The sequence below is a fragment of the Strix aluco genome, chromosome 11, assembly GCF_031877795.1.
Source record: "Strix aluco isolate bStrAlu1 chromosome 11, bStrAlu1.hap1, whole genome shotgun sequence".
Lineage (NCBI taxonomy): Eukaryota > Metazoa > Chordata > Aves > Strigiformes > Strigidae > Strix > Strix aluco.
This window is the reverse complement of record NC_133941.1, coordinates 2,428,283-2,452,788: the sequence shown is the minus strand read 5'-3', so window position 1 is coordinate 2,452,788 and position 24,506 is coordinate 2,428,283. Positions and strand designations below refer to the sequence as shown.

At 39.7% G+C, this 24,506-nt stretch overlaps 1 protein-coding gene across 2 annotated transcripts in view; it reads left to right on the top strand.

The window, feature by feature from the left end:
* The window catches only part of UROC1 (urocanate hydratase 1), a 44,026-nt gene that overhangs the window by 11,525 nt on the left and 7,995 nt on the right, over nucleotides 1-24,506 (top strand). For both annotated transcript variants that reach the window (XR_012624653.1, XM_074835639.1), the window contains exons 5-17: nucleotides 2,732-2,860; nucleotides 4,087-4,148; nucleotides 5,146-5,212; nucleotides 5,790-5,933; nucleotides 9,689-9,777; nucleotides 10,264-10,326; nucleotides 11,020-11,199; nucleotides 12,700-12,797; nucleotides 13,046-13,118; nucleotides 14,498-14,619; nucleotides 19,189-19,259; nucleotides 20,234-20,332; nucleotides 22,031-22,130. Coding sequence is in view for 1 of the 2 variants with exons in the window: in XM_074835639.1 (XP_074691740.1) it covers nucleotides 2,732-2,860; nucleotides 4,087-4,148; nucleotides 5,146-5,212; nucleotides 5,790-5,933; nucleotides 9,689-9,777; nucleotides 10,264-10,326; nucleotides 11,020-11,199; nucleotides 12,700-12,797; nucleotides 13,046-13,118; nucleotides 14,498-14,619; nucleotides 19,189-19,259; nucleotides 20,234-20,332; nucleotides 22,031-22,130 (1,297 nt within the window). In the remaining variant the exon portion in view is untranslated. The remainder of the gene's footprint in view (nucleotides 1-2,731; nucleotides 2,861-4,086; nucleotides 4,149-5,145; nucleotides 5,213-5,789; nucleotides 5,934-9,688; nucleotides 9,778-10,263; nucleotides 10,327-11,019; nucleotides 11,200-12,699; nucleotides 12,798-13,045; nucleotides 13,119-14,497; nucleotides 14,620-19,188; nucleotides 19,260-20,233; nucleotides 20,333-22,030; nucleotides 22,131-24,506) is intronic.

Here is a 24,506-nt window from a genome sequence, read left to right as displayed (position 1 = left end):
TTTGTCTGCTTGTTTCTGGTACTTTTGCAACATTTTTCACAAGTAATGGAATAAATAAAAAAAAAAAAAAAAGGCTTTGATTAAAGAACATGCAATCCTGAGTCTTTTTCCAAGCAAATCGGATTAGCTGTAAATATTTACATGCTAGCTGGCCAGATCATAGTGCACTTCACTGTCAGGCCTAGCAACGTTATCCCTGATCTCCTGAGAATAATGGCACGTGGTAAAAGTCTGTCTAAAATCAGAGCTGGGATGTTTAAGGTGTGATTGTGTAATTTATCAAAGATGGTAGTAAATACACTTGCTTTAATCCAAGTACTGCAAAATGTATGTGAGAAACAGAATCATCTAGGTTAGAAAAGACCTTGAAGATCACCTAGTCCAACCAACATTTTGAGGAGAATTTTGGCATTAGACTTGTGTTTTGTATGAGCTCAATTTATTCTCTCAAGGAAAAAAAAAAAAATCTGGGTCTGAATGCTCTACAGGTGTGGGGTGGCAGGAGGAGCCTCTCATGACCAACCACCCTGAGTGTCTGAGGATAGACAGGCACAAATTCAGTTATTGTCAATGGCAAAACCACACTGTGCCTGCAGCCTCTGGTATGCTCCAAGGCCACAGCGGGGGACAGGTGGACATGTGGCACAGGTAGAAAGCTACCTCACCCTGAAGGTCAGCATCGCTCCCAAAGGCTGGGAAGATCTTGATTTCTGTAGTTTACATAGGCAAAAGCTGACTTAAGGAGACAACTTCTGTCACAAGGTATCGTGTATGCACCTTGTTGTGGCTTTACCTGAACCTGGCCTCTTGCTTATTAAAAAAATAATTTACACTAATGTGTAAATGAAGTTCCTAGTTAAGGGAGAGGAATGTATTCCTCACTGTAGCATGGAACCTGGGTTTTCTTCCCAGTTTAACTGTGATATTTTTGTTTGTTTGTTTGTGGCTAAGAATATTCATGCTTCAGTTTCCTAATCTGGTAAATGGGAGTTAAATGGGTGTCTTAGGCAGCTTTAGAGGCAAAACTCTTCTGACTTTTTAAAAGAAAGGTACCATGGCAATGCACACCATTTCTTTATTCTGTGCATTAATTAGTGAACGCCTGTTAACTGCATGAGTTTTACAGCATTTTACAGTGCTAGCAGTTTATATAGTAGCCTTTATTGGACTGACATCCCTTAGGCAGATGCTGGGCCAAAAGGTGAAGTCGAAGCACTGCCAAAGTCAGAAATATTCTCTTTTCTCTTGTTCTCATCCAAACCAGAGCTATGACCTGCAGTTGTTTCACAGCAGAATAAACAAAACCTTTTTGTTTTTGCTTACTTAGAGTAGCAATCACATGAATGAGTCAGTTATGACAGAACATTTTGTTCCGTTTGTGGCTTGAAAACAACATGCTTTTTGGAAATCTATCACTGCAAAATTTGTAGTAAAAAGGTTCAGCTTGGTTTGTATCATCCATGCAGACCAGTGCTTTCTTCTGAATAATTTTTAAAGAACATACCATGTCCAGGGCTAACTTTACAAGCCTGCAGGCAACAGAACTGTACTTTAAGCTAGGAAGGGCTTTTGCCTCCTCTGTCCTAGTGCAAAAAGATCTAAAAGTCTTACAGCTTCTAGTTTTAGTACAATGCTTTTCCCAGCCTGCTAAAGAGCTGGGAGTTCACCTAGTTACTTGTTCTGTCCTAGGACCAGAATTTGATTGTTCGATATTTTTCATGAAACAAAACCAAAATGTAAAAAGCAAGACAGTAACTCTAGTAACTCCTTCCTGCTCAACTTGCAGCTTGGAAATTAGCTGGGTTAGAAGGGACTGTCTTCAAATATGTACCATTTTTAATTGAGATCAAAGACACAGAGAGATTAAGTGCCCTTGACGACTGGTAGTACTGTCTCTTTGATCAGCAGTTCCATTTTTTCTCAAAACTTTGTCTCTGTATGCCTACAGAAACTCTAGTTTCAAGCTATTGTTGAATTCCAATATTGCATGGGAAAGCTCCCAGTGTCACAAACTGAAAGTCCTGTGGAATATTATGGGCTTTGTGATAGACAATGGTGGATGCGAGTCATATCTATAGGCAGCTTAGATGGCCATTGCCTACTTTTTGGTGTAGACCAAGAGTAACTATTGCATTATGCAGACAACCTCAAGATGCATTTATTTGTATACTTCTGGGTGCCTCAAGGACTTTTCACTGTCCACAATTAAAGTGGATTTTTTTTATTTGAGAAGAAAAATCATTTCATTTTTAAGTTCACATTGTAATATCCATTTGTTGAAAAGATGACAAGCGCCAGCAGATGCTGAATTATCCGTTTCAGGTTAGGATCAACACTATGCGTGGGTATTTTAATCACTTTTATAGGGAAAACTTTGCAGTTTGGCTTTGGAAAGATTGCCAGAAAAGTGCCAGATCCAAATGGTTAACCTCAAGATAAAATTAGAATGGTTTTAAAAATGAAGCATTTCTGGAGTTTGTACTGGAGAAATTCTTCTGGAACTTATTCAGACTTTTGCTAAATGGTGATTTATGTTTCCTGCTAAGTGATGTCTCTTAATGGACTTTATTAAAAGGAAGAATGTGTTGAGAGCTCTGGCTGTTATTCCATATGTGAGTACACCTCATTATCTCTATCGCTGCCTTTATACTCAAAGTTTAGCAGCTTCACAAACAAACATTAAATGTAAGATGGAAACAGATTTTCTCACTTTCCTTGCTTTTCCTTTCAGTTCTGGTTGGTAATGCACTATTTGTCAGAGATGACCGAAGAGCAAACATTAGTAATGTACAGTGGACATCCCCTGGGAGTCTTTCCCAGCCATCAGTATGCTCCTCGATTAATCATTACTAATGGCATGGTGGGTATCAGCATCTTGTTTTCTCTTTCTCTTCCTCTTCCGTTTAGTTTTCAAGTGTTTGCTGAATTAAAATATTATTTATACTACCTGAACTTACAACCACACACAGGAGAATCTGGGGCCCAAATTCTGCAGCATTTATTCCAGTACAGTTGCTCTCACCTCAAGTGTGCTGATCTGCAGTGATGGAGGGAACAGTCCTCTCCTTATTAGGTGACTTCTGAGCTGTACACGTTCTTGACCAAAACAGTTCAGCTAGATTCAGTCTGGAAGATTTAAAAGCCCTCAATAGGCAAACAGATGATTATTAATCAGTGTTATGGTTTAACCCCAGCCAGCAATTAAGTACCACACAGCTGCTCACTCACTCACTCTTCCCCCCACCAGTGGGATGCGGGAAATAATTGGGGGGGAAAAAATAAAGTAAAGCTTGTGGGTTGAGATAAAGGCAGTTTATCAGGACAGCAAAGGAAGTTAAAATAATAATAATAATAATAATAATAGAATAGAATAGACAAAACAAGTGATGCACAATACAGTTGCTCACCACCCACTGACCAATACACAGCCAGTCCCTGAGCCGTGGTGCCCCCCCTGGCCAACTACCCCCAGTTTATATACTGGTCTGGAATACCCCTTTGGCTCGTTTGGGTTGGCTGTCCTGGCTGTGTCCCCTCCCAGCTTCTTGTGCCCCCCCCAGCCTCCGCTGGCAGGGCAGCATGAAAAGCTGAAAAGTCCTTGACTTCATATAAACTCTGCTTAGCAACAACTAAAACATCAGCGTGTTATCAACGTTATTCTCATCCTAAACCCAAAACACAGCACTCTACCAGCTACTAGGAAGAAAACTAACTTCATTCCAGCTGAAACCAGGACAATCGGATGCTCAGCTACCTGGACTGCTTTGCTGGGAAGGCAAGTTGGACAAGTGAACACACTGGTTCATTGCCAGTCTTCTGAGCCACTCAGTATCTATCTCTCTGCAGGCTAGTTTTGTGGCTAGAGAGCTGGTTTTGTTAGAACTTGTCTGACAGTCACACTGCCAGAAAGACCAGACATCTTTTTTCTAATACTAGAATGCATGGAATAAAACACTCGAAATACTCCTCCTGTTTTTCACTGTTTTTCTATGCGTGTGAGCATAGTAAGAGAAATATAGGCTGTTAAAATGATTTGCTTAAATCTCTAATTTGCTTATCTGGATTTTCTTTTGATTGTTTTCTTAGGTTATTCCCAACTATTCCACCAGAGATGAATATGAGAAGATGTTTGCTTTGGGAGTAACAATGTAAGAAGATACCTCACTATTAAAATATATCAAATCCTTAACTAAAATGTAATTTGGACATCAAGCAGTAGCTGGTTAAAATTTCTAATGCAAATGGATTTCAACTGTGCTGCATAAAGTCCTGATACTGCAAAGCATTAATGCACACTTAAGTGGAATTACTTAGGAGTATGAGTTATGTTCAGCCACATATATAAAGATGTAATTGAGGTCTGCTAGGAATTAGTATTGGGTTTATGTGTGGGACTTGGCTGAATTACAGTCTGAAGCCTTAATTATAACCTACTTATAGCACTGACTAGTTCCACTTTGCAGTGGTTGTTTTGCAATCTACAGAAAACACAAGTTATGAAACATTCTTTCACACCAAGAGAAATCTTTGAAGTACAAATTTATCATTTTTTTGTATTTTTTTAATTATGATTTACCTAATTTTTTTACTGCTCCTGTAGTTGATGAGCAGGATTATTACTCTGTTGTGTACCATGGAGAGAATAAATTAAAACCACTGGAGAGAGCTGAGTGTGTACAGATAAGGAAGCTGGAAGAAAGGGTATGAATCAAGAATGTCTATTGCCACTTTCCTGGGAATTTCATAGGAATGTGGACAACCATTTTGGGCTAACAGTTTCGAAAGAGACCATGTGACTTAGAAGTGTGAGTGCCACTGAAAACCAATGTCATAAAGATGCCAACAATGTGAAAAGGAGTGTCCTTGTGGTCTAGTTACTATGATAAATGCCAATTGAGTTTACACTCAGTTTTTTGCTCCATGCATTTTTGAACTCAATTTATAGAGCTAAATGATCCTCTGAAAACATGTTGGTGCATTGCTAATGAAGAGACTCAATTAAGTTGTGAATTTGATAATAGCAGATCTTTAACAACAAATCAAAGCACGGAGACTATTTTTGGTTTTGTTATACTGGAAACATGTAGACACATACAGAATTCATTCCAGCCTGAGTGCTATCGTTGTGTTCATTCCTATTGCTAGGTACGGGCAGATGACTGCAGGGAGCTACTGCTACATTGGGCCTCAGGGAATCGTCCATGGGACTGTGGTAAGAAATTGGGGAAAGCTCTATTTGTTGATACCTTTTGGAGGAGGGTATCTTCCACAGTGGCTGGTGGCTGGAGTGGATTGGATTGCTGTGAGAGGATGTTCTGGCTACCAAAGAAATTCTCATTGCCTGCTCCTTATAAAAATGAGTGTCCTTCCACTCAGTACATGGCATCTTATCCAGAACATAGACCTGAAGGAATCTGCAATCAAGGTCTCAATCTGAGCTCATATCTAGCTACAATAAGTGAAGTATGAATTGACCAAATGTGTTAGATAAAAACATTTTCTTAGCTTGTTTTCTTAGCTGTTTTCCTTAGCTGTCCTGAATACCCAAAGAACAGCATGTTGGGAACCACTGATTATTCTATTTCATAGTGAGAGAAATAAAGATAACCAGGACAGATGGTTTCATAGCATCACTTTGTAACATGTTTTCTTCTTAAAAAATTAAAACAGTTTCATGGTCCCAATGACCCCTGAGTTTCAAACTCTGTTTGCAAAAGGCACAGAAAATGTTTCAATTTCAGGGACTCTGAAAATAGCTCCTGATAATTGCTCTATTGTGTTGTGTGCAGCTCACAGTGCTCAATGCAGGCCGTCGCTACTTGAAGGTAGAAGATCTGTCCGGAAAGGTGTTTGTTACTTCTGGTCTTGGAGGGATGAGTGGGGCTCAAGCGAAGGCTGCAGTCATTGCTGGCTGTGTGGGGATCATTGCAGAGGTGAGAGCAATGTTTCTTTCATTCTGTCTTCTCTCCTTCATATGCTGAACCAGAACCCTCGTTCTCCTGATCTGACATGTTCCTCAAGTAACCCTGACAAGCCAAACTCAAAAAAGGTACTCTTTGCTGAGATCTGTCTGTCCTTTTTGTTGCTGAGCATTTTTCACTGCTATTCCACTCTATTTGTTCACTCCCTGGATCACACTGTAAGCATATGGCCTGTAACTTCTTATGATTTCTTCTCAAATAATGCAGCGTGATGCTGCGAGATGAGACATTCTCAGTGCTTGAGCTAACCTCATTTCATGTGTGAAAGGGTATAACTTCCACAGGCAATTCCCAAAAAATCTATGTTAAAAAGGTGTTAGTTACATTACAATTAATCTTTAATGCCTCTGGCACTGTTATCACGTGCGATGGAAAGTTAAAAATGTTGGTATGATTCACTCGTCAAGGTTGGGACTAATGATGTTGCTTGGTGTTGTGATTCTTTGAAGTCAATGGGATTTTGTAAAACTGGGAATTTTAAAGTTGGCTTCAGTATGAAGGTGGTGAGGCTAATAAGCATTTCTAAGAATCCCAGTTTGTAGACAGCAAAGGTAAGTTCTGCTAAGGAAAAATGCTGATGGGAGAGAAGTTCTGTAGTGTCATTTTCCCTGTTTCCTGAAGCTCACCCACAACATATATTCTTTGTAGAGAGTCTTTCATCCTGATGTAATATTTCTCTGTTCCAAATATGTTAAAATAGCCCACTATTTCCTCCCATAAACAAACAGAATCTAATAATGATCTGTAATTCAAAGACTGCTAATGTCCAGGCAATTGGACTAGTGTATGATAAGATCCACTGGATCCACAGATATCCTTAAGTATCATATATAATGCAGAACACGACCATCATAATTTTGGTAAGCATGTATGGTCTGTAAGTTTTGAGTGAAATACTTTTCATATAAAAAAGCAACGTTAGGTCCTCCCAATACCTGCCTTTTCCATCTATTATGCTTATCATAGGGTTCTGTTCTAACAAATCAAATGGAAGGATCGACTACAGAAATACTGCAACACTTTTTAACAGAAAATGTTGCTCTGCAATTCTGTGAAAATGGTAGTGATTATTTGTAATGATATTGACTATTGAGAAACAATAAACATTTCCATGCATTTGTTTCCTCATGGCTACCTTTCAATTCAATACACTGGGGAAACATTCTTGGTGGAGCAGATATAGGACTGACCAAAATGCACTGAGCTCTTCTGACTATTGGCAGGTGATGAGCTCTTGTTACTGCTCCAGAGGAAGAGAGATTTTTTTGAGACTTAACCTCCAGTTGGAGCTGACTGGAGTGGGAGTTTTTAGCCTTCTCAGACAAAGTCATTTCTAGAGAGAATTAGCTGGCAGACCTCTGCTGTGGGCATGTCATTTGCTGCAATGAAAAGGGTAAGACTATTTCAATCTGGCCAATGGTAATTATAATTAAACTTCAAAACATAATGGGTCAGACTGCCCACCTGGCATGCAGTAAATCTGACCTGCTCTGGCTAGTTTAGGTCTTATTCATGGAAGGTTAGGGTTTCATCTGTTTTACAGTGATGGTGCAAAAGTGTTTTTGTTGGCACATAAGTTTTGCATGTATTTGAGATCTCATCAGGTACTCCCTGCAGATAAAATATTCAATTTATTATTGAATAAATTATTATTGAATGAATTATCTTTATACAGACTTCTACTCTGTCATCATGATCTTTTAAATGCTAGAATACAAAGGAAAGATTCCAGTGAATGCTATTCACAGCAGTCCTTTGTCCTTTTCATCTCTACGGCTGCAGATGATTTTGTTCAGGAGACTGAATATCGCCTGGTTTTTATCTCCTGTGAGATGATCCTTGTCGGAAATGAGTCTCAGGAGCACATGTGGATAGCTATATATATGTACATATTATTTATTTAAGGAACTATTTATGCAAATGACACTGATGAATTGTGCAAGAGATGTCATTTTGTCAGCCAGGGCTTCCGAAGCTCAGACAGAAGGGATTAATGGTGCAAGTCTTTTACCTCTTCTGTTTGACACGAAGCAGATGATTGTAATTTTATGAAATAATTGCATGGAGGGCCAGATTATCTCCTCTGAGCTGCACTAAGCTCTCTAGGGTTACACTGGAAGTGACATTAGCTCATTGTGTTTGTGCAATTTTTTTAAACTACTGAGATGCTGATCAAAAAATTAGCACATTTTTGAAAGTGTTGTTCAAAGGATCTAGCTTTCTTGAGTATGCTAGCAAGTCTGTGAAAGACTGAGACTGTCAGAGAGAGCTGAATAAAATATGCAGGATGTGGTAACAGATTTAAATGGATCTGATCTGTGTTATGCTGAGCTTTAAATGAACCTGATTCCTGTAATTCGTACAGACCATTTAATATATTTCCTCCGGTGATGATTTAAATAACACCCAAAGAAGTTGTCCCCCACGGCCCCTGACTTTATTGAATAACTCCATTGGCAGTGACACTGATATTATCATAATCTGGGGTTTTGGAAGGGTAGTCTTTATTAATGATGTGGGAAATGATGGAAGGTTTCTCATGCTAAGAAAAATTAGGAAAGAAAAGGTTTCCTGGTGTTCAGGCGACTCCTGAATACAGAACTTATTTAATTTACATGTAAGTACTTTGTTAATGAGAAATAATAGAATGAAAATTATGGTAGTGGATTATAGAGAGGTAAAAATGCTTTAATAAAATACTAGAAGATACTTGGGTTATGTGTTCTTATGCAGACACACCACTGTGGTTGTTTGAATCTGTTTTCCACAGAAAATTGACTTGAATTAATTTTCCACTTGCTTTATGCCACTGATAGCCCATTATAAAAGTATTAATGATGTGCGGGTTTGTACATTGAACCGTTATTATGGAATCTGTGCCAAAGCCTCTACACTTTGTCTATCCATTTATATTTTTATCCAGCTGTCTCTTGTGCATATACACACTGACACACACAGAAGCTGAGCCCAGAAGAGCGTACAGATTTGGGACTGAGCTTGTTTGAGCTTCAAAGTTCAAACAAGAGGGAATTCAAGACATAGTTTCGTTTTGATCCATTCCATTTTTCAGAGGCATTAGCCAGCTGGGACAAGAAAATGCTTTCTTCTTTTCCATATTTGGTTGAGACTTTCAACCAGCAGTTGAAGAATAAAAGTGAGAGTCAATTTCATTCAGCAAACCATTGCTTCATCCTGGGCAGTCTGGCAGAAATGTCTATCGCTGAGCTGATCAAAGAAAATATTTTCTTAATTAAATAGAAATTTTATTTTCACAGAAAGCAGCCAGATTTGAAAAATGAATTAGAAAGATTTTGACTTTTGTTTTTTTCAAGATAATAATGAAAAGAAACAATAAGAATAATTAAAATTGGCAGAAAAGTATTACCTCTTGTATAATTTTAATGATAATATTTGGATTGCAAAATATTTTGGGAAGTGTTGTGTCAAAAAGTCTTTTTTTTTTTTTTTTTCTTGCTTTGAGCCTGGAGTAAAAGAGAACAGAAAATGTAAAAAAAATCAGAGGTGAAAAATAAGTATTTGAACAATCACTCCATATTTTTAATATGGTCCATATTTTTAATATGCCAAGGCAGAGCTATTCCCTTTACCTATTTGCTATTCTTTCTTGCAGGCTAATTGAAAAACTACAGGTAAAAGAGACTGGATAGGGGAAACAGGAGTTTTAAGATCCCTGCTATTTCTCTTAGGTTGATGAAGCAGCACTTCTGAAACGTCACAAGCAGGGATGGCTGATGGAAATCTCTAACAACCTGGACCATTGCATTGCACGCCTTAGGTATGACTCGTAACGTGATTCAGCAAGTTTATCTCTGCTTCCTAATCCTCACTTCACATCTTTCTCCACTGGGCCATTTTAGTGTGCCTGTAGAAAGGGTTGAGGGGCACCTCTTCTTATTCCAGGTCTGCCTTTGAAGTGAATCCATCCATCAGAACAGCAGCAGTCATTATTAGTGACTACCAATGCTTACTGCAAGCCACTACTAATGCTTCACATCATTTATATATGTTAAATGTGTCTTCATTCCATTTCATGAATATGCATAGAGCAATTATAAATAATGTTACACTTGAAGCATCACTCAGGCTTTCTGGAATCAGTGATTAACAATTACATAAAGGTTGGAAGATCTGTTGCCTATGGTTGTTGGAAACCACACGTAGACTTTTTCTGCTAGGTTTGACTCTGTATGTGATTTGTACACTGCAAGATGGAATTACATGAGGTGCATTTTCTTCAACCAATCTTTTTAATCTATTCTAGAGACGCAAGAAAGAATAAAATTGCCCTTAGTTTGGGTTACCATGGGAATGTGGTAGATCTATGGTAAGTAGTATATATGGACAATGGATATATTAATGCTCTTGCTTGTAAGTCAACCTGGAATTAGTTCCCAAACTTGGAAGAGAAGAAACATTAAGCCTAGTGCTGAGTTCATTACTCTAGATGCTCATGAAAAACTGTATTGTCAAAAAAGGGGTCTTCATCCTTCATCTTCAGTTCCCAATTTCTTCCCACGCACCTTCTCCTTTCCTTGTGGAACACTGAATTTCTTAGGAAAATAAATCCCTAAGATTCTTCCTTCTAACCTTTTGCTAATTGGATAGCAAGAAAATGTCTTTGACTTCAGTGAAGAATAGAATTATTGATGTATTGATCAAATAAAAATAATCAGATGATGGATAGAAATTCTGGCACTCTTTGACGCTTGATCCAATGGTAAATCTTGCTGCCACACCATATGCCAAGGGCTGAGACTGACCAATAAGACTGGTATGTCATACTGGTATCCGACTCGTCTATCAGCATTCCTGCACAGGTAAATGTGAAGTATAAAAGTTGCACCTAAATCTTCGTCACCATCATTTCCCACCTCCTGAATGGTAAAACAAAGACTTAGCCTGCCAAGGGCATACCTTTATAAACAGCTTCTTGGGATGGAAGATGTTCACCTGAAAGAGGAACTAGAATGTGAAACGAGAGCTTTTGTTCAAACACTCCCTTCATTGTCTTCCCCAGGGAGAGGCTAGTATATGAGTTGGACACAACAGGAGAGCTGCTAGTTGATCTGGGGTCTGACCAGACTTCATGTCATAACCCATTCAGTGGGGGATACTATCCGGTACAGCTTGGCTTTGAGGAAGCAAAGCAGCTCCTTTCCACCAATCCGGGGAAGTTCCGGACCCTGGTACAAGAGAGGTAAATGTTTTGGCGATACATGTTTGTAACTTTTCAGTTTAGTTGCTCTGCAAGTGATCAGATCTTTGTTTTTCTCACAAGAAGTTTCTGTTCTTCAGTAGAAATCTGGGGTGGAGCTACTGCACTAATAACTCCCAATTTTGTACTCATACAGCTGTCACTCAGAATCTGGCAGACAGCATGCACCCACCATTTTAGGAGTAGCCTCTATTGGCTATGACAGATCAGACATCTGAACGCTAATGATTTATTTCATTTCTGTAAATTCCTAAATTACATTAGATTTTAAACATCTGGGAATAAGAACAATTCCACATAGTCTACCACTTGGTTTAGATTCACTTGAATATAGCATCAAAACCCAATGGGTAAGCCAGAAAGTCCATCTAGCCTACCATGCTTCCAGTTGTGGCCAGTAATGGATTTTTGGGGAAAGGATATAAGGAGGAGACAGTCTCCTCCTGTCGCCCCTCTCAGCTTCCTGAAACTGTAACTAAGTTCTGTTTAGCATCTTGATTTCAGGGAGCTACTCCTGATTTACAAGTTTGCAAGTGAAATTGGAGTTGGACGTCATAAAGGGAGAAAACTGGCATAATTTATATATAAATAAAGAACTGTGGAACGGAGACAGCAAGCTGTACTGTTGTTCTCAACTGGTACTTTTGAGATTTTTATGGCTCCTACTCTGGTTTCGTTCACCTTGAACGTTCCTGCTGGAGACCTTTTTCCAGTGGGAGGTAGAATATGAGCATATAATCTATCTGACTTTGGATGAGGGACCTACAAGAACCTTTCCAGTTTCCCAATTCCATATCATACTACTCTAAGACAAAGGTAACAGAAAGGTAACTTCTGGGAGGGACTAATTTCTAACAAGCTAGTTATGACCTAAAAAAATGCAATTTCATTTGTTGGGCATTGATTTACCCCTCTAGAGTTCCAAGAGGTTACACCTATGCATGTATAACTCCATATGCAACTATGCAGCACTGAGATTAGAACTAGATAATATTAAGTGGAAATGGTATCACAGAGAGTAGTCCTGGGGTATGGTCCACTGTTGGAAATAAAAGTAAAATTGGGCTGTTTTGGCCAAGGGAGAGGCCAGAACAGTGAGATTTAGCTATTTTCAGGTTTTCTGTCTCTGCTCACTTTCTCTGTGAACTCTTAAATGGTTTTGCAGTTTTGTGTAGGCTGTTTTTTGTTGTTGCCTTCCATCCTCAGAGCTGACTGCATTTCTTTGCTGAAAGACATGATCCCTCTCTGCTAATTAATGAAGTTCCCTTAATGCCTGTAAATCACTTCAAGATTTGGGGATAACAGGTGCTGCAGAGACTGAAAGCATCTCAGTTGATATCTTATGGGTTTATGTCTGAAGTTCTCTGGGGTCTTTCAGTTCCATCTGTCTCCCCCTACTCCCATGCCTTTAGTGAGATCATGATATTATTCTTCTTAATATTTTATTAATCTCAAGAATAACTGTTTCCTTCTTTATTTCAGTCTGAAGAGACATGTGGCTGCTATTAACAGACTAGCTGATAAGGGCATGTTTTTCTGGGATTATGGCAATGCTTTTCTCTTGGAAGCTCAAAGGGCTGGTGAGTAGATCCTGGAGTTGTTAGGTAGAAACAAGGACAATCCTGCATGCATCTTCCCAGCTGATTATTTTGGTAGGATAGGGTTGGCCACTGTGTTATACTAACTCTTTAGTCTCTCTCTCATTCTCTGAGACCCCTGACCTTCTCTGTGGCTGAGGTAGAGCCTTCATGGGAACCCAGGTGCAGTCTGGTTTTATATTTTATAGTTTTTCTTCATCAGATCACTGACTATTAAAATTCTTCTATAGGTGCTGATGTTGAGAAAAGAGGAGCCAATAAAACAGAATTTCGATATCCTTCCTACGTTCAGCACATCATGGGGTATGTTGGGGGGAGTTTGGAATAAAGCACACAAGTGCCTGTGACACCCCTCTGTTTAGGGGGCGAGTACTACAGAGATTCCACTTAGTGCAAATCTGGCAGTGCACTATATATGATGAAAAGGAGTCAACAGTAGCAGTAGGAAAATAGATCTCTCAGGTGTTACGTCAGAGCTAGTCTTGTTTTCTCCACTCTGGAGCAATGCCCAGTGTGGTTTGGGAAGATGTTCTGTTGGTTGTAAACATCATGCTCATGTTTTCTATTGGCTTCCTTAGAGTTACTCCTTGCATTTTCCTGTGTACAGGGGAAAAGAAGAGCCAGACCTGGAGGGATATGTTAGATGTGATTAAGATAAGTAAACTCTGACAGCGGAGGTTTGGCACGTCTTGATAATTTGGTGTAAAGCTTTATTCTTTTTAGAATTAAAAGGTCTTATGAAAGCAGGCACCAGATGTGTGAACAGTAAGATAAAACACTGCCAAATCAAAACTCTTCTTTACATGAACAGCTTCATTTTCTCTTTTGTCGCATCAATTTTCCTTAAGCAGTTCTACTCAAGAAAATAGCCAAGTCACAACCTAAAACTATAACTATATGTAACTTCACTTCTAGGTGCTAAAAATGAAGAGCTCGTCTCTTCAGAGCAGTAGAGCTCAATTCCAAAACATCAAAGCCTATGTCTACACAGAAGTTAAAAGCACATCTGAAATAAGACACTCTTCTGCCCACGTCACTGACTGTACCTCTTACCCAAGCTGTGCATACTGCTTGTAGAGAAAGCTGTGCTCAGGAGATCTGTTGAAGGACTGAGTTTATATCACCTTTTGCCTCTGACTCATGCTTAACTTGCCTATATCATGTGAATAACAGCTTGAACATAGAGTAAGGCACCAATCAGATTGGATCTCTTCTTCTGGAACTCAGCTGAAGCATATCTGACTATTGTGTGTAAACAATGTGGACAGCAAATGAGTCTGGACTCAGGCACTTGTTCAGAACCTACACTTGTCTGATAGTGTAGATGCACTCAGAGTTAGCCTCAGTTAAGGATGAGAAGACCAGGCAGCAGGGAGAGTATATCTGATGAAACAAAAGAAAAATTGCAACTCATCTGATGATGCACTTGTTTGATTGAACTGCCCAACATTCCTATCAAAATTCTGGCCTGACTGTATTTTTATACAGCTGTCAATGGCTGCGTGAAACAGCACTGTTTAATTTCTGAATTAATGGTCCCTGATGCTTCTGTTTAGATTAGTTCATTGAAAATGTTTCAAATTCTTCCGTCTCCAGCTAATGAAAGAAAAGCACTGCTAGCAGCCAGGATAAATAAGGAAAGAATTTCAACTATCTCTTAATGAAACATGTTCTCTTCCCAGGGACATTTTTTCCCTGGGATTTGGGCCATTCCGCTGGGTTTGCACCTCAGGTGACCCACAGGATCTTGCTACCACTGACTCAATTGCCATGTCTGTGCTGGAAGACTCTATACGTCAGGGAGGTAAGACACCATCCCATGCCCCCATCACTGGGGGTGTTTTTGGGGAGGAAAGGAAACTGAGAGTTGTGAAATGTGTGTTAGCTTTCGGCTGAAGCCATAGAAAGCAGTCTCTTGCCTGTTCTCCAAACTCCTGTAAGGAGTGTAACCAGTAGGTGAAATGTGAAAACACCATGTAGAGAGGTTATTGATCCCAAAGCTATTGGTGCAATTTTGGCTAAAGAGCCTTTCTTTTGATTTGTTACAGATTTTCCTGCACTTTATCACCTTGAAACTTTAAGACAAACAGTATCTTTCATCAACAGGTCTCCAAGAGTTTTTTTAAAGGAGTCACATTGCTTTGCCCCTGTCTCACAGGTGAATGAGACATGGGAGGTTTTTAAGAGAGCAGCAAGCAGATCAGTGGCAGGAAGACCAGGTTTCATGGATGTGGTGCTCCATCCAGTGTCATTTATTTGTGATTACAATTTTGAGGTGTTTTTGTCATTTGTTAATAAATTGACAGCTGTTTCTACTCACTGGTGGAACTGATCTGGAATATCTGCATGGCTCTGTATGCTGCTCTAGTATCTAGGAATTACACTGTATTTCACTCTTCCATATCCCTGAAAGTGGGCTGTTATTGTTATCCCCTGCTTATGAATGGGAATTGAGCCCAAGCTCATTTTGTGCCAGCAAATGTGAACCCTAATCTCCCAGGTTGCAGTGGAAGGCCCTGCTGCTTTCCCTTTCTTTGTCTACTTTTACAGTAATTGGACAGCAGACTCAAAGTCTTAAGTGTCAGTTGTCCCTTAGCACTGAAGTCTTCAGCTCTTCTGTTTCCAGAGCGTGGAGCTTTGCTTCTCAGAATCAAGGAAGAGATCAGAAAGAAATGGATCACAAATCCAAAGCATATTTTATGGGGAGGAGAGCATAATATGTTTATCTGGTAATATTGAAATATTTATTGCTCCTTTCATGAAAGACATAATTGAAATATAAATAAAGTGTGAAAATTTTGAATGCTCTCCTATTTGTTCTGAAACAGTTAGCATTGTGGGGATCTAGGGTGGTATTTCTGAAAAGGATATATCACATTCAGATATGTCTCTCATTTGAAACAAAGCTACTGTTGTCTTCCTGTAATGCAAGGCTGGTGCCCAGCCTCCTCTTCCTCCCAGGAGGTGAATAATTGGTAGAGTGGGTCTGACCTTGCAAGGTCCTTAGTTCTGTCCTAAACTTTCCTTAGGAGTCATCTTCAAGAAATAGCACTGGAGCATGAGGTGTTTTTCATGCAATGACCCAGAAGTGCCTACCCTGTTCTATGGATGTTGAAACTTTCATGTTTTTAAAAGTGGTCCTTTGGCTTAATTGAAGAGAGGGTGAAATTCAATACTATAGTGCTGGATCTAACTTCAAAAATTTGCAGTAATTTTTTTGCCATGTACTTCAATCTCCAGTAATCTTCTCTCAAGATTTAACTGATGCATGACCTTTGGATGGTTTGCACTGTAAGACTAGGAAATGAATCAGTTACTGTGTGTACAATAGTATGTGTGTGTTTATATAGATGGTAATGTAAAGCTGGGGAGAGAAGTCTCTTCCACAGACAAAAAGCATTGAACTCTTGCATGTATATTCTTAATTTAAATGAAAAATGACATTTAAAAAATCCCAACAGGTAAAAACAGGCTTAAGGGCAAGGCTATTATTGGATTTGTTGTTGAATTTGGCAGGACAATGAGAATAGGATTTCAAAGAGAAATGAAAACAGAATTTGGCCAGAAAATAAACAGCCATTCACGAATTCATGTTCTTGAGTATTCCACTTGCTGCCCACTTCCTATGGGACCTGGGCTTAGACCAAATTCCAGAGTCTGGATATCCTCACACACATATACATCTAAAATCTGAATCTACCTTTGAATTTTATAAAACAATCTGTTATGAAGGCTGAGTGAAAACTCTGCAGAGCTGAAGTCTGTTACATTCCAAGTCTAAACTTTTGACCTGGCTTTGAGTCCAATGTTAACCATTCTTTTCCTTTTGTGGAGATGAATTTTTGCACTTAAACCTCAAAAACTGTTAAAAAGTCCTGTGTAGTGTTATTATCTGCTTCCACTCCTAAGGTACCCGAGCTTTTAAGTTAGCCTTTGCACAAGAGATGCAGCACTGATGATTGGAGTGTAACTTGGATTTACAGCCTCTGTGGTAGTTTGAAGACTGAGCTGATGCACGACAACAATACAAATCTCCCAAGAGCTAAGGGAGTCAGTCTCTGTGTTGATGAGGACTGTTCCTCTGAGTACACAGTGCTTTCTAGTATCTTTTAAATCCTAAATAAGTACAAGGGCCTATGAAATACCAGAAGCAACACAGGAGCCTGCCTGACTTCAAAACATACTCCTGTTGGGGTGTGGAGTTGGAGGTAGCAGTTTAGCATGAGAGACATATGGAGCTACTCTAAAGTTAAGGTCTTTCTAGAAAGAGCTGTAACATTTTTTAAATTGCAGGAATTAAGACTAAATAAAAGGGAGGATTCTTCACTTCCCCAGGGATAACTGATGAAATCCAACTTTGGACACATCACAGGTTAGGACAGAGAATATGACTGTTTATTGGAGCTGGCTGGGAGGGACAGTGTGCTTTGTTGAGATACGTCCTTGTAGCCAGTATCTTCATCTGTCTTCTGGATATGTTCTATAGAATTAGCAGACAGTAAGATATTTTCTATAAGTCTATGCTCTGTGAAGTATAAGATATGGTCGATACTCTTTGGGATATCTTATAAAAGTGATAGAAAGGAACTCATTCTTTATTTGGTTTTCTGTATTAACTCCTGTAAACTTCCATTAAATATCTATAATAACTGAAGTGAATACTACCCATTACCATCTAGGAGATGCTTCCTTAAAGCTTATGAATGGCAGCACAATCCTACTAGGACAGCACTAGCATATGTTTCATCTTTCACTCCCTGTGAAGCTAAGAGGTGACACATTAATCCTCGTTGCAGAGTTTAGAAGCTATCACTTGGACCCAACCCCTAAAGCACTGACAGGTCTTTCTAGTATCATTAAAGCTCTCTATGGAAGGTCTGCCTCTGCAGGAATGATCATATTTTACATTTCCCTTTAACAATGTGTTTAAGCTGGATTAAATATGAGTATCTTGCCTTTTCCTCTTTCCTTTTTCCAGTTTTACTATGCATATCTGCTGACATATTGCCTAGTGGAAAGACATTAATCTAAACACTCTTCTCAGTTACCAGGGACAATTTCAAGTTAGCAGTTTGCAGTTTCTCCAGTTTGACTGACTTCTGAACATAAGTTATATGCACGTTATGATTTGACTTGAAAATGTGTGAGAGAGGGCAAGTGATGGGGAACGTGCTATCTTGGCCTCTGCAAAAATTATTACAACCTGAAGCTCCAGTGCATGAGCAAGTCACCGTGGCTTAGCATGTTGCCACATGCCAGCTGAGCCCTGGTGGCTGACCATGTGTCTCAGGACAAGGTAATGTGACATAGCTTAGCTCACAGAGAACAAGCCTACAGGCAGTAACTTCTTCAGCTGCTGTAACCTCATCTGAGCTCACACTCAGCCTGTGTGGAAAGACACAACTGTAAAAGCCCCCAAAATTAAGACAGTAAGACAGTTCTTCTGTCCCATTCCATACCCCCTCTCCCTTTTGTTACTCACTTCCTACAGATGATGCCATGCCTTTGGAGGCAGCTGATTGTACTGAGATCACCATGTATCTGACTGATATGTACCATATTTCACTGTTTTTCACTTCAAATATCTCTATTCTTACTCCTTTTTGGTTTGGCTGATTGAGATGGAATGGCACAGATATGAGACAAGAAGCTGGAGAATATAAAAACACTATATATAATTTTCTTCTTAGATAACATGTATATATAAAAAGGTGTAGGGTGGATTTACACATAAAGCAGCTGCTCCATAATAAGTTGTTCTGTGCAGTTTGTGCTCCATAGTAATGCGAGGCAGCATACCTCAGTTTGTAGGATAAGAGACCTCGGTTTTATCTTGGAATAAAAACATTCACATGGGCTATTTAGCAACTGCTGTGCTATAAATCTATATCTCAGCATTGGTGTAACTTATCCTCAAGTATGTATTGCCAGCTGCTTCTGAGAATTTCTGCTGGCTGACTCAAAGGAGTTATTTACTACCTGATGCAAGTGCCCAATGTCATGGAGTTTGCTAAAGCTACTGATCTAGCAAAGGCTTGGAGAGGGACTGGCATTTAGTAGGCAGCAAGCCAGGTGACCAAAAATGAACAGTACCTGTAACCCACATTTCAAGGTTTAATTTAGTTTCCTAAAGATCAGAATGGGACCTGTTGTTCCAACTGTCTCCTGGGCAACATCTCATACCTTCCTCTAAATACATGGTACCAGTTACTGCATCAGCTGCACAGAGGATTCTATATATCATTTCCTATATGCGTGCCTGTATCTGAGAGCAGAATTTGACTTCATAGTGCTGTCAGATGAATTAAATTAGATTTAGAGCATATTGCATTCATTTTCAAAACCTCTTTTCTTTCTTGCTTTCTCTTGCAAGTGAGCACATCTGTGAAGCAGCAGTACCATGACAACATCTGCTGGATTCGGGAAGCTGGCAGGCACAGCTTGGTAAGCGCGCAACCTCCTTTGGCACATATGACCACTCCTGGTCCAAAATGCAGTTTTTGAACACTGGAGTGGAAAGCAGGAATGGGCATGAATGAAAACACTGGCTGTAACTCCCAGGGCTGATAACTTAAGCCTCTCTCCACAGCAGGGTTTTAGGGTGAGCTGAAGCAGTTCTTTCCCTTCACTTCCTCATCTGGAAATGTTCAAATAATCCAGCAATGTGTAGTCTTATATCTGGAGTGAAACACATCAATGATTCACCCTCCACCTCATTTGTAACTATCTTTCTTTAAGAATGCTATTCAAAATGTCCTCCTTGGCACTGCTTTGGCCCAACCTCTTCACGCCTGCAGTTCCCAGTGCCCTTTACAAAGCAGGTGATGAGGCCAAAGAACTGCCCTCCTTTTGCACTGTGGGAAGCAGGATGCCAGTGAAGCATCTTTTGTTTTTTCGTTTAGGACAGGCTCTCACTGTGAAGCTAACTGGTAACACTGTAGGTAGGGTTCATATGTGCTCTGCTCATCTGGAAGCCAGATTGGTCTGTGAGGTAAAAGCCAGAGAGAAGCATAGCTGTGCAGGACAGATGTTCTTTGCCGTTCTTTGTCTCCTTATTTCTCTTCCCTTCCAGCCCACCATTGCCAGTTCCAAACCTCTGCTTCTCAGTTGTTGATAAGGGATTTGTTGATAGGGGGATTATAGCCTAGCAGTCAGGTTGATTTAAAAAGTGGGATTTATTGGACAGTAGCAGCTGAATACAGAAATACATGTCACTGATTGTGTGAGTGGAGATAAAACTCAGTTCAAAGAGGGATTTTAATTTCTTTTTTTTCTGGAAGCTGGGTATTGATGAAGAAATAATCTGTAGTTTCCCCTACAGAAGGGAAGGGGTCACTCCTGTGACTCCATTTATCTGGGGCCTGAAGATAAGCCAGTTGCACAGAGAACCTTATCACTCTGGCATTTTTGTTTTCCAGGTTGTTGGCTCTCAAGCTAGAATCTTATATTCTGATCAGAGGGGTCGTGTGTCTATAGCTGTGGCTATTAACCGAGCGATTTCCGAAGGAAGGATTAAGGTTTGTCTTTTTTGCCTTGATATGGTCTGGTAATTGTGTTTAATATCTGAGACTGGGGTGGCAGGTGGGAAAGAAGAAAGGTTCTACCAGTGAGAGCAGAAGTGCCTGCTGTTTACATGGGACAAGTGTTCTGTTAGCATGTATTAGAGCTCAGTCCTCCTCTCTTCCTGTCACCAGTATTGTGCTGTGTAATAGAAGAGAGACTCTGAAATATGCTACCTTTTATTTCACATTGGGAATCTGTCTTATTTTCTATTTGGGCATCTACAACCACAACATATGCTGTGATTTGCTGAAAACATGAGGCAGGGACTGTAACTCCTTAGCAGTGCCTCAAGTGTTAAAAGTAGCAAAAGACTGTACCACTCCCCAGTGCTTCTTACCCTCTATCCCTCACTTTCAGCTGTATTATGGCTACAGCCAGCTCTACAGTCAGTTTTCATTTGCATTGCATATGTGAATGTAGAAAATTGTTAGGCTTGACGCTGCCACTCTAGTGCATAATGAATAATATCTTACTCGTCTGTGTAAAATCCCACTGACCATATGTGGTGGTGTAAAAGTACATACTGTGGGCAAGATTGTATAGGGATTTTCCAAGTTCTTCGTGAGTACTGTAGGTAGATGTAGGCACCACTCAGTTATTACACCCATTACTTGCTGTGTGTGCAGCAGCATCAGACCAAAATATTGTCACTCATTCATCTTCATCTCTTTTATAGCTGAATTACAATTACCCTTTTCAAAGGGGCAAACTCAACTTAGGATGGATTCCAGCTAGGAAAGGTCTGGGCTTTGTTACTTAGAAAATGTTTGTTAAAATATTTCAAATGCTGTTGACCTTCTCGGGATTCAAAATTAGTGTCACTGCAAGCTAGTCTCAAAAAATAAACCTGACCAGACAGAGCACTCCCTTGGAGCTATGACTGACAAGGTCAGACTCCCAGGCCCTTCGGATTTTGTTGCATCCTTTTTTAATTTCTGCAAATCTCCAAATTTGCCCTGGCAGGCTGGGTGTTCATGTCTATTTTCAATGATTTTCTAATTGACTGCCAGCATAAAACAGAGCCAGCTAATTCCAGAGCACACCATGCCAAGAGTGAATTATCCTTACATAAACCTGTGCATGGCAAATGAAAATGAAGACCTGCAAGCTGATCTAGATTCATACTGTCAGTTAAATTCCAGATCAAGAATGGACTTGAACTGTATGAAATCACTGATTTTCATTGCTAACTTATTTTTAGTCTTAAAGTCTTGAGACTAAAATTTCAAAAGAATGAAAAATTGTAAAACTTCTTACTGTTAGTTTTAATTTCAACAGCAAACAGGAACTATTTTTGAATGAAGATTTTTGCGTACTGAAATGTCATTGAAATTTCAGCACAGAAATACCCAGATGAAATCACCTCCCTCCTTCCCCGCTTCTCCCTGCCCTCCTTCAAGGATGCCATTGGCAATAAAACCAAGCTCTTGTTCTTAGTTATGAAAGGATGGTGGCTTTCATGAACAGTATGTGAACCACTGTTTTATTATAAATAACAGCAAGTGGGGAAGGTGTTTCAGGGGGTTTGGAAGAGGGGGCAACGCTGAGGTTTGAAATTACTTTAAGACAGAAGTGAATTTGGCAAATGATGATCCTCAGCAGCGTTAAAAGTCCATGAAGGATTCCATTATCTTGTCCTTGGCTTTCTGCAGGCTCCAGTAGTCCTCAGCCGAGATCACCATGATGTGAGTGGGACCGACAGTCCTTACAGAGAAACGTCAAACATTTATGATGGATCAGCCTTTTGTGCAGGTCAGCAGAGCAGCTCAGGCTTGTCTGTCTGGGCAAACAACGAAACTGCTTGAAAAGAGAAATTGTTTTTTTATGCAACATTTTTAAAATGTTTTTGTTTAACCCTTTAATCCCAATTAATCAGACTTCCTGAGAAGCTTTATGGGATTTAATAGTGATGCAGACATGAATGTGGAGCTAGTTAAATAGGAGAGGTCCAGAACAATGCTGAAAAATCAATGAAGATGCACCAGATTTACCTGAATGTGAATGGAGAGCAGTCTATGTCAGAAGACTGTGTCTTCTGTTTGATTTTACTTTTGCACCTCACTGCTTCTAAAGAGGTCATCTGAGCAGAATTACAGCTGACTTGCTTGGGATCCACAAGCTCAGAATCGGGTCTATAATAATATTTTGCTTAAAGCAAAAAGATTCATAGCTGCATTCGCTTCATTGCCCAAGGACTCAAGAAAACAGTCTGGAGTTTCTGAAAGGAACTTTTCTGGTCATAAGGGAACATACTTTGATAGTAAAAGCAAAAAAATGGATGTCAGTCATTCTGCATTGGACTCCAAGCCTTGTTGCTCACTTACAGTGTGACTGGGCAAGTCATGTAGGTTTGCTATACAAAAGGAACTTTTAATTCTGCACACCTGACCTGAGCTAGCCAGACAAATTTGCATTTGTCAAATGATGCTTTAGAAAAATAAACCCAAGAAATACCAGATCAGAGACCTGAAAAAATAAGTGATGCACTAAGTAATTTTTAACCTAAATCTTCCTCAATTTTCCATCCATAAAGTGGAAATGATGATAATAGCTTTAGCACAGTAGTGCTTCCACGTGTCACGAACTGACAATTGTAAAGTGGTGTGAGATTGGAGGATACAAGCTGCTGTGGAAGGAGAAATTATGATAGAGGTAGCTAAGCATACTGAATTACTTCCATTATGGGAATTCATAATAGAACCAAATTATGGCTCAATTTTAAGAAATTCCCTGCTATCTTAACTGGATCTCTTGATGAAATGAGGCTTTTAGCTGTGTCTATCAGTCCCACTTCACCATTTCGAGTACGTTGGCTAGTTCTAATAGGCCAGATGGATAGATACGTCGAATAATGTGGTTCTGACAAGCTGTGAGAAAACGGTGCAGCTGCACAGAGAACAGCAATTCAAAGTAATGTCTCCACCAAAGGGCTTAGCAACATAAGTAAACCTCAGGCAATGCCTTCAGAAGAGGGCACTAGAAACAAGGCTTGCTAAGCCCCGTTGCTCATCATGCTGTGTTTCTCTGTGTTTTGTGATTGACATGAAACATTTTCCTTCTCCAAGGGCTTATCTAAACTCTGTTGACCACTGATTTCACTGGTCTTTGAAACCAGGCCTAACTCTGCTTTACCAGATGACCCTCTAGAGGTAATAGAATAAAATCTTAGGTGTTCCTCTCTCCCTTCTTTCCTGTTGTTTTAACACTATGTTTGAGCTGGTTCAGGTGACATTGGCTCCTCTCTAGCACACAGGAATTTTCCAGAGTGTTTGCCTGTCTTGTTTTACAGTAAGTACCTCAGCCTGATCCTTGGCAAACGTGGGTCATTGCTGCTCTGCGAAGTGTATTTCAACACAGACATTTGCACGCGTAGTGACCTTTATCGAAGCCAAGGAGCAGCACATTATTAGATCGTTAGTCCACTTGCATGCTCCTTGTCCAACCTCCACTCTTATCATGCTGGTGGCTGAGGAAGAAATCTGTACATTTTAGAATAGGGGGATTTTGATCTCTACCGTTCCCTCTTGACAGCACTGTAATTATGATAATTGGGTTATTAAAGTGACATAATGCCAGATAAAAGATGCCATAATGGGGCTTTTGACAGGGTTTAACATAGATTAGTGCTCAAGTAAACTCATTTTTCCATCAGACATGTAACAACAGTGGGTCTGCAAATGTGACTGGTGGGGATATTGCTGTTTGTCTCTTATTTTTTTGCTGTTAAAAGCCCAGCAAATGATCTATTAAATCTGGACAAATGTTTCCAGTAAATTTTACCGTTATCCTCTGTGTGTACCTGTTTCCACCTCTCTGGGTATATGCTTTAGCACAAATTGTAATGAATATACAAAATTCTAGTGAACACTTTGGTGGAAATAATGCATTTGATATTTGTCAAATTACATTTGTCTGTTGAATTATTTTTCTTAATTTATTAGACAAAATAAACCTCCTGTGTGATTTCTAGCTGTTTGTGTCCAGGGTAAAATTCCCCCACGTCCAGAGAATCAGGCCAATATCAGTTTTATCCCTGCTGTGTTCCCAAAATAAAACTCCTTAGCTTTAGTCTGGCTTTCTGCACAGGGCTGAATTAACTCTGCAGTCTGATCTGAAAATACTTCACGC